The following is a 10,699-nucleotide window of genomic DNA, read 5'->3' as shown; positions in this document are numbered from 1 at the left end:
GTAAACAGACCACCTCTTTGTAGAATGTTTGAAATGGTTTGAAGATATATAACCATTCCCAAATTGACAAACAGCAACAGTTGCTTTCCTTAGGTCATTTCTGATGCCTATTCTTCTTGGTATGATGTAGAAACACACATTGCCCAAAGCATCATACTGCCTACAGCACATTGAAATGTTCCAATATTGTATATCTGTGAGAGGCAAAAGTATGTGAAACTCTAGGTTTAGTACTTATTTTCAAGGTCCATCTGATTTTAGACAATAAGATGACAATCAGGTCTCTGAGTGTACTATTTTCTGTAAAGAACAGATATATATCAAAGTCTGATGTTCATGATGTGTTTGTGGTAGGGGATCATTGCAAAACAATGGAGATTTCTAAGGACTTCAAAAAATACAGTTATTGTTGCTCATCAGGCTGGAAAAGGTTACAATATCCTCTCCCAAGTGTTTTTAACAGTCATATAGATTACGTACAAATGGAGGAAATGTAGGACCATTGGTACATTCCCAGAAGTGGTCAACCAACAAAGATCACTCCAAAAGCAAGACATGTAATAGTCTGTTGGGTCAGAAAGGAGTACAGGGTAACTTCTAAGCAACTAAAGGCCTGTTTTACTTTGGCTATGTTAATGTTCATGAGTCTGCCATCAGGTGAACAATGAACAACCTTGGTGTGCAAGGTAGAGTTAGAGACAGGAGAAAGCCACTATTCTCCAAAAAAGAACATTGCTGTCCATGAAGTTTGCTACCACTCATGTGGACAAGCCAAAGGACTATTGGGAAAATAATTTGTGGAGGAATGAGGAACTAAAATAAAACTTTGTTTTAAAATGAGAAGCAAGGAGAATAAGCATAAGAACCTTGTACCATCTGTGAAACACAGTGATTATAGTAGAAATATTACTTTGTTACACCAGGGGTAGCTCCCACAGTGCAAGCTCGTGCTCTCTTCAAACCGTTAATCAAACTGCTCTTTCCAACATTAGGAAATCCTAGAACAATAAAAAAAATTGGTCATTAAATGTGATTTCACCCAATAAAGATAACCTTACTCAGGTAATATGATGAGGAACTCACCGACAACTCCTACAGTTATTGCTGTCTTAATGTCTTGGAGACAACAATAGTTGTGTGATGGCGTTCACTTTGTTTACTTTTAGGACTTGTTTAAAAAAATATATGTTTTGGGTCATATTTACGTAGAAATATAGGAATTTCTAAAGGTTTCACAAACTTTCAAGTGACACTGTATATATATATATATATATATATATATATATATATATATATATATATATATATATATATATATATATATATATCATTGTGTGTATACAGTATATACATAGATAAAAGTATATAAAGTAATACAGTATAATTAAGATTGTATTCTGGTAATAACTTTTTTAAGGCAATTTTAAATTCCAGACCAAGTTTATAGGTCTGGCAAATCATTTGGCATGATTTTAAGTTGTTGCACAGAATCCATGTTCTAAACTAACCAAAGTGAGGTTTGCTCATAATCAGGTTGCTCCAAAGCTGCTGGGTACAAAATTACATTTGAATATATGCAATTAAAGAAAGTATATTATTTATGTCCACTCTTCAGGTGTAACCCTGATGAGGATTAGTTCCCTTTTGAGGAATCCTCTCAAGGTTCTTTCCTCATATTATCTGAGTTTTTCCATCGTTATTGATAACTGAAATTTTTGTCCAATGTTTAAAGTGCAATACAAATAAAATGAGCTGAATTATATTTATTAGCTTTTAAATACATGCACATAAAATCTACACAGCCCTGTGAAAATGACAGGTTTTTGTGCATGCAAACAACTAAACCTACAAAATACATAACATAATAGATTATATTAGAATATAGATAAATTATTTAGGACACTCTGCCTCAATGTGATTACAACAAAGTTGTTGTAAGTGGGAAAAAAAAAAAAAATATTCAGAGCCATTAGGAAAATTACAATGACCTGGTTGATTAGGTGTGTAAACCCTTTTGTAATTGGATGTGGTTGTGTTCAGAATGAACCAATCAATCACATGTTCAAAAGTAATTATAAAATTGCTGTCAATGAAATAATTATAATATTCTGTTTAAGCCCAGAAAAAGATAAGGTGTTTCTGGTGGATTTTCAGCTTCATGGGCCTGATAAATCCATCTGCAAACAGCTTACAAAGCAGATACAACAGCTCACTTTTAGAAAGGTACTAAAGGTTGAGTGAACCTCTTTAGATTGTAGGAAATTAGAAAAATCTGTGTATAAGATTATCCTATACAATTTGATGGATCTAGAATGTTTTTCTAGAAAGAATGGGAGAATATTGACAAGTCAAGATGTGCCAAGCTGATAAACAGTTGCACATCACTGTAGGATAAAATAATGGTTTTAGAAAGCATATATATTTCAGAGTACTGGCTATGCTTCTGCTACCTGGTGGTGGAAAATTTGTTTTATTTTAAACACAAAAGAAAAATTGTTCTTGGGTCTGTCCATGAATCAGGGTGTCAAGAAAAAGTGGTTTACTACCGGTTCATGAAATTGTAAGCCTAACTGGTTACATTTTGAAACTGATCAAAACAGGGTCTCCATCACAGCAAGGCCAAATGTCTGAAACAGCTTCTTTAAACAGTTTTTTTCCTGCTTGATGTTCATTAAAATGGTAGAAGAGGTGTAACAAAAGTCAACAAAAAAAAGAAAAGATTGTTGGCAATGAGAAGTTCCTGTTTATGCTTTATTGTTGCTCATAATTTCAGCTGTCCAGAAAGCCAAAATTCATGGCTGACACGAGAGAATCTGAGAGTTTTGTGGCAAGTTTGTCTATAGAAAGAAAAAAACAGAGAGAAAATAAGTATCAAGTGTTTACAATAACACCCAAATCAGATTAGATTCATTGTTCACTGACATGACAAAACTGTTCCTAGAAATCATTCATTTGTATTATACACTTATTATCTGCCAAATGCATGCCATTATGAGTTTCTGTAAGTGGCTTATAACTGGCTGAGATAATAAATACCTGCTCTCTTTTGCTGTTTCTTCCTTTTTTTCTTAGCAGCTAAAAGTGCATGGCCTTGTTGAAGTGGGTCAACATCTAGAATATCCAAATCCACAGGCTTGGCAGTTGAATCCATCACTGCACCATATTTTATTTTTCCAGCTTTCAGATCTACGGTCATGGGTCCAAACTTAAAAATAGATGAAAATAAATAATCAGACATTTTAAAATATGGGGGAAAAATCTAAAAATACTAATACTACTTTTTTTTTTATATAGTAATGTGTGTTGCTGTAAAACAGGTTTCTTTAAAATACGATTCTGGGCAGGTTATATAAATTGTACATTTAATCTTTTAGAAATATGACTGGGTTTATGTTTATAAACTATGCACCTCTGGATCATCTGCATCCACACAAACAGAAGTGTGTTGGGAAGCTACTTCTGGTCCCTCTTCATGGCAGATATCAGTCATTCCTGATGTGGTCATGCAAAAGTCCATCTCAACATTTCCTGAGTTACATTCTAAAATAAATTACATTAAATAATTAATTATTAGAGGAATACTAAACCAAAATTGCTGTAAAATATAATTTTCTGCTTCTTATTTATTCTTTACCAGCTAAAGTCTCCTGGTTTCCCTTTTCAAGCTCATCCCAGTCAAACTCCTTGCTCATCTCGGTTAAAATCTGAGCGCTGACGTGCACTGGTAGTGTGTGTGTTTCCGGAGGGTGTGTGAAGTAGTTGATACGTCCTCTGTACACAAATTTAAAAGACTTAACATTTTAATAAACCCTGGTCACATGAATTCAGAGGCACAATTTTTGCTAGTATCTGAAGCAGTTTGTGTTACTCTGTTAACATCTTTTCAAATCATTTTGCAAAAGTTTAGCTTTTATACAAGTTATATTAACACTCTTAAAACTTGTATTTTGTAAAAAAAAAAAAAAAAAAGAAAAAGCTTGTTAATGCAAAACTCACCCTGTCCAATCCATAAGAACACTCTTAGCAGCTTGGTCACTGTCAGGCATTCCCCCTTTTTTCAACTTGCCCTGGCGATGGGCAAGCAGTGCCAGAAAGTCTAGAGTTGTATGAAAATCTGGAACACCAAAGTGGTCCATAATCTAGAAGAGACTCCAACAATTAATAAAATAATCTCCCCTGTTATACAGGATCAGTGTTTTGGCTTTTCTTGCCCATATATCTGTGTTTAAGCATTTAAAGCTGTAGCTTGAGAAAAGGTCAGGCATAAATTCTGCAGGGACAGATGCAGAAACCTTGATATTAAAGCCTTCAGTAGGGAGACTGGCCACCTCGTATGATTAAGGGCAAAAAACCCTTACATGTAAAGACATGAGGTTAACAGCCTGGATATAGAAGCATAAAAGGATGGTTGAAAGTAATCAGGTTAAGACTTTTTGCTGAACAAGCCTAGAGACCCATCTTCAACTCACTATTTGAACAAGAGATTGCAAAAGCTATCAATAAGATGTTAGAATTACTCTTGTTTGACTGATTGTTTTCTGTAAGGAGCTGAAAAAAGTATGTGCCAGCAGCGGATGTGCACAGGTGAAAAAACGGAAGACGTTCTGAGAACAGAAATTAGAAAACAACAAAGAGATCAACTATGGGCACAGCATGACAATTGCTATCTAAATCTGACATGACGTTAATAAATCTACCAAAGTGCAGGATATCAAGGTCATTCTTATCATCTATGTAGTGCCTTTTTCTTAAAAAAAAAAATAATCTCAGACTTTTATACCCGTAAAAGTTTTTAATTGCTATCTAAAATTTGAATACCCAGTCAGAACAAAATTTAAAAAAATAAAAATAAAAAAAAAATTACCCACCTGTTTTTTACTGCAGCGTCGTAAAATTATTTCAACTGCTGGGACTGGGTCAACTAACTGTTCAATTTTCACACAGTTCCGAAGAATAACACCAGCATCGCTGGATGAGGTCATGACAATACCAGGACAGTCCAAAATCTTGATGTGCTTGTCTATATGCACCTCTTGAAGGCACCTGGAAGAAACAGATATGCTGAGACAAATTCAAAGAACAAACCACCACATTTACAAGAGAACAACGCATCAAGAAATATTACTTTGTTACACCAGGGGTAGCTCCTACAGTGCAAGCTCGTGCTCTCTTCAAACTGTTAATCAAACTGCTCTTTCCAACATTAGGAAATCCTAGAATAATAAAAAAAAATTGGTCATTAAATGTGATTTCACCCAATAAAGATCACCTTACTCAGGTAATATAATGAGGAACTCACCGACAACTCCTACAGTTATTGCTGTCTTAATGTCTTGGAGACGACAATAGTTGTTGAGCAGCTTCATGAGACATTCAGCCCCTACACATGCACTGCTGCCCAGGAGTTCTTGAGTGGCCTGGCTCACTGGCACATGGCTACGTTTCTATATACAATGAATATCAATCATTAGTTAATCAACCAATCAAGACCAATGTGCCATTTGCCATTTTAAATCGCAATTTAAGCAATGAATCTTAGATTGAGGGATAGTCCCCCCCCCTCAGGCCATCAGACTAATTAACAGTCAAAACTAATACATTCTACAGCATACTTCCACAATATGTTATGCCACACACTGCACCTTAACTTCAACAGTTCAACACTGGACTATACATACACGCTGCATCTATACATACTGGACTATACATACACACTGCATTTAATACAATAATCTATCTGTTACCACTGGATACCAATAAGATGCACATCCATGACACTTCTGTGTCCGTACAATCTGTTGCATCTTATCATATTTTATATATATATATATACACATACATATACACACATACACACACACATACACGTATATACACACATACACACACACATACACGTGTATATATATATATATAAAGTACATATTGCATACAATGTGTAGTGCTACTGTAAGTATGTCTAATAGTCTAACACTGTGTGTACTGACTATATGTATGAGCATATTGCACATTTTCACCTGTTAATTTTATCTGTATGTTAATTGTTTCTGCAATATCTGGAATGTCACACACCAAGACACGTGTGCTGTGGTGATGTGACAATAAAAGTGACTTGACTGCACACATAGCACCCTAACATTGGCAGGTGAAAGACAGACCCTGCTACCCATCTGCTCTGTTTATGCAGGCTTCAAAAATGCACAATGGGTCTAAGTGGCACAATGTTGTCCACTCATATATAGTCTTTATTTCTAACGACCTGCGTAAGAATACATGCTATTATACATGCCTCTCACCAAATTCTTGTTCTGCTGTTGGGTGGAAGATTTGAAAGCCACTGTGGGGAACTCGTTGCGAAGATACTTAATCCACTTTTCCACAATGTCCTTGGGCACTAGATCTTATAAAATACAAACACAGAAGCTCTTGTTACACCATACAGTCCCTTGTGAAACACTTGTGTTAAATTGAAACAGGCACCTTTTGTTTAAACCCAACCATTTTTCAATTATCCAAAAATACTGGAACACATGACAGACCGGTGCTTTTGTTGCCCACTGTTAGTTTGATTAAACAATAGAAATCAGTGTTTACAAACTGAGCCCTTGTATCTCTCAATGAAGACTACAACTTTTAGTAAAAAGGATTAAAAGTGTTAAAAAGAGCTGAGCTGTCCCAATAGCTGACCCAAGAGCTGTCTAAGAAAAGTGATCCATTTTGAAGCGGAGAAGAGGGGAAAAAAAAATCTTTTTTTTACATGTATTTTAATCTAAAAACCCAAATGTCTTCAATGTACAGTAAAAAAAATAAACAAATAATAGAAAACAGGTATTGCTGTTAAAATCAGCTTAATATAACATGTTTCTGCTTTAATAATTCACCTTGTGGTTTGACTATTTGGCTCAACCTGATACGCAGTAACATCGCATTGCTTCTAGTGTTCACTTACCAATTTTATTAAGAACAAGAATAATTTTCTTAGACGTTCCACTCTGGACAACAGCTTGCTCAACCTGAGGACAGCGACAGCCTAACGGATCTCTAGCATCCAAAACCTCCAATATAACGTCTGAGACTTGAATCACCTGGTTGAACATGAACAAATAGTGCGTTACTAAACAAAAACAGAAAAATAAATAAACAAGCACACAGACAGACTGGGAATTACAGTATACATCTGAAGAGTGACAAAAGTGTAGACTTACTTTTTTAAATTCTCTGTAATACATCTTCCTTGAATTCTCATTTTCAAAACTGACATGTTTCTCCAAATTTTTCATTTCTATTTCCTGCACACAAAAATATATCATAGAATTACATTTTTTAAACCAAGATAAGGTGTGGATTTAGTTAGATGTAAAGATTTTCATGTACATCTTATTAACAAAATGTGTGCTTTTTGTGCTTTCAGTGTCCACTGTGAGGATGAGAGTGCTTGGGCTTTTGAGTATATTTGACCTCGTTGGGAAACACTGTATAGTGAATTTCAAACCTCTATTAAAAAAAAGCACATTTCTTAAATCCTATAACAGCAGCGTTGACTAGTTTAGCATAGGTTGTTTACTTGGAAAAATTAGGTTTTATTGACAATCACAATTTAAATATTTAAAAATGTTAAATATTACAATTTAGAATTGCACATGATGAAAGAATCTAAATCAATTTATAACCATTGATTGTCATTTACAATAAGGCCACATGGTAAAAATGTTATGAGAGAGTATAGTTCCTCTACTGTACATCTGGATGACCACCAACCCTTTGTTCAAATTCTCGCTGTCGTTCCTGGACGTCTTTCTGGAAAACATCGAGATTTCTTCTCTTCATCAGCTCACCATCCCTGGACTGCTGCTGCCTTTGGCGCTGCTCCTCCAGCTGAGAGAACAGAACACAATCTTTATACTGCTGTGGTTTTATGTTTCTTGCCACATGTTAAATTATTACCAAATGTTAACCCTTCTGGACAGTTTGGGACACTTTTGTCCATTAGGTAGCATAGTTTCCCAATTCTTTTGGCCATATATTTCTACTTCAGATAGAGAAATTATTTTGGAAAGAGTCTTTTGAACTTTTGACCAGGTCTATAATTTTCTGTGTTCAAATTTTACACCCATGTGTGTACTTCGAGACCAAAAATGTATATTAACTTAATTATTTTCATCTAAAAATATAATCAGATTAATATTTTTCTATTTTTTTTCCATAAATCTGTTAATCAACCTTATGTCTCATCAAAACTACCAATATAATGTAAAATTGTAATATAATTGTAAAACTCATTATTTAATTACCAATTTAGTGACCACTAATTTGCACAAAAATACACACAATTAAACGTGTTAATAATGGCAGTCAATGGGGTAAAAACAGCACTGATGAAATTGAGAGAGAAATAAATCAAATCTAACGCTGTGCAAAAACAATGCATAAAAGCCAATGTTATCAGTAATCTTTAACATATCCAAGACTGCAAAAAAGGTAAAAATAAATAAATAAATAAAATAAATAAATAAATCCAATTGACTTTTTTTTTATATTATCAAAATAAGTCATTTTGTGTGCATTTGTAACAGCACTAGTTAATTAATATAAAAAAGTAAATTTTTTTTAGTAGTTTTGATTAGAACTTATATAAGTTTAATTTAGTAACGTACGTTAGGATTCAAGTTTGGACACTAGGCTTGTGCAGTATTAGGAGTCTCTTGTCCATACACATACTGCTTAAATAAATAGTGATGTATTAACTAATGTTTTTAGACCTGCAAACTGATAACATTTTGTTTTGAGTACCACAATCCAACATCCACATTTACTGGTACTACATTACACTCAAAAACATGCCATGAGAGCAGTCTTTTGTTGGAAATAGTCATTTTTCTGATAATTGATTTTTAGTAAATGTACACCCTGAGAAGAGGGAAAAAATACATCAATATTGCACAAACGTTTTGGACACATGATAAACATCTGATCAGTACATCTTCTGAAATTGCTAACCACTTACCCTCTTTTTTCGATTTTCAGCTTGTTTCTCATTGTGTTCTTTAAAGTTAGGACCATTAGGCAATTCAGGAAATTTTCTTCCTCCTCTTGGGTTTGTCAGTTGTTCAAAGGCTTTGGCCTGTACAGAGAGAAACACTTTTCAATATGGCACAGATCGTGTTCATTTATTATGCTTCTGCTGTTTCTTACACTGGTTTAATAAACGTAAATATATAAGTACATCCAACTACTCTATACCTGTTCAACCAGTACAATATAATTGGAAACAAAAAATGTAAATTGGGCTTATACGGCATGTACGGTAAATTGGGCAATACAGCATGTTAAACACTGCTTACTCCAACAAAAGCTGAAAATATATACATATGCTTCATGTACATATACAGGTGTTGTTTCTCACCTCTCTCAAAACATCTTAACTCGGCTGCTAATGTAAGATCAGCACAAAAATAAGTTTGCAAAGGTCTCATCAACCCTGAAAAACATTCCTGCTCAAAATATATACAGGGCTGGGGATGTTTATTAGCATGGAACAAACTTCAATAGAACTGATAAAAACACATATATAAGGGGTAATATCATGGGATAGATGGCAGATCAGTGTTCCTTCCCCCTTAAGTGTATTAAGACCTATAATGAATATCATAAGCGTAATAATACCATAATGACACTTCACATAAAACGAAACCTGACGTAATTTGCAGACGGTCCCTTAGCAATTTCTACCTCAGACTCGAATAGACATCTTAACCGTTCAAAATGTAGGTGGTTCAACTTCTGGAGATTGAAAATACTCGTTTTTTCATGTGTGTTTTCGCCTGTTTTTTATTTGTTCATTTATTTATTAATGTAAACAGATGAGTGAAACTGGTGTTAGCAAAAATCCAAGTCTGAGGTGTTTTTAATGTCACTGTAATGTTTACACTGAAGGCTAGTAAGCTTTAGTTACATGAACTACGCACCTTTTTACCACAGAACCCCAGTCTTTTCGCTCGCTTTTGTTCTACAACAGGATAAAACAAGTTAGCTGTAAGATTATTTTTGTCAAATTACAAGTGACAAATAGACAAAAATATAAGCAACCGACTCACTAGCTTTGGACATGGCCTCGCACGTGCGACAAAATACAGTGTAATTCCTACAAAACTAGAGTCTTATTCTAAGTAAAAGTCTTTTATACTTCTTCCGGTTGATGAAGTTGACTTTAAACGGAAATAATTGCTGACACCTATTGGTAGAGATGGGAAAAACAAAACCTCGAATCAATTGAACCGTTCATGAGTGGTTCACTGAATCGATTCTTTCGAAACACCACATGCTGGCGACACCTGCTGGTCAAAATAGTGTAAAGGCAACGAGATTTAGGCCCAAATATAATGCCACCTTTTACAAAACAATTGCAGATATCTTCTTACAACAGTGTAATGTTTTCAATATAATGATGCAAATCATTAATATAATTAATATTAAATATTAGTGTTTTAGTTATGTTTTTTGTGAAGACCATTTACATGCAATTACTATCTCTCTACATTTTTTAATTACTTTCACATGTGTTTATGAAAGCTGCCTATAAAACACATGCAAAGTGAAATTGTAATGTTATGACTCAGGGAGACAGAGAGAACTTTTGGATGATAAGATAAGGTGCTTTTTTTATTTTTGCATGTACTTTCATGCCTTATAAGCCTGTGTG

At 34.3% G+C, this 10,699-nt stretch overlaps 1 protein-coding gene across 1 annotated transcript; it reads right to left on the bottom strand.

Moving 5' to 3' along the window:
* Positions 1-1,748: 1,748 nt before the first annotated feature.
* On the bottom strand, positions 1,749-10,211 carry gnl3l (guanine nucleotide binding protein-like 3 (nucleolar)-like). Its single transcript, XM_027165438.2, has 15 exons — positions 10,095-10,211; positions 9,966-10,006; positions 9,005-9,121; positions 7,759-7,875; positions 7,206-7,289; positions 6,950-7,085; positions 6,297-6,400; positions 5,300-5,444; positions 5,126-5,213; positions 4,869-5,043; positions 3,997-4,139; positions 3,635-3,771; positions 3,410-3,540; positions 3,037-3,205; positions 1,749-2,837 (listed from the first exon to the last, which is right to left on the bottom strand). The coding sequence occupies exons 1-15, from the start codon at positions 10,105-10,107 to the stop codon at positions 2,770-2,772; spliced, it is 1,668 nt and encodes a 555-aa protein (XP_027021239.1). The 5' UTR covers positions 10,108-10,211; the 3' UTR covers positions 1,749-2,769.
* Between the last annotated feature and the right edge of the window lie 488 nt (positions 10,212-10,699).

This window comes from Tachysurus fulvidraco, chromosome 2, assembly GCF_022655615.1.
Source record: "Tachysurus fulvidraco isolate hzauxx_2018 chromosome 2, HZAU_PFXX_2.0, whole genome shotgun sequence".
Taxonomy (NCBI): domain Eukaryota; kingdom Metazoa; phylum Chordata; class Actinopteri; order Siluriformes; family Bagridae; genus Tachysurus; species Tachysurus fulvidraco.
The sequence above is the reverse complement of the archived record's forward strand: the minus strand, read 5'-3'. Positions and strand labels throughout refer to the sequence as shown.

What these genes read in the sequence shown, in the direction of transcription:
- gnl3l (XM_027165438.2), bottom strand. An exon ending in AACAGCAGAACAAGAATTTG is followed by an intron (nt 5,445 to 6,296) that starts GTGAGAGGCATG and finishes CATTGTATATAG; the next exon opens with AAACGTAGCCATGTGCCAGT. An exon ending in GACGCTGCAGTAAAAAACAG is followed by an intron (nt 4,140 to 4,868) that starts GTGGGTAATTTT and finishes AGTCTCTTCTAG; the next exon opens with ATTATGGACCACTTTGGTGT.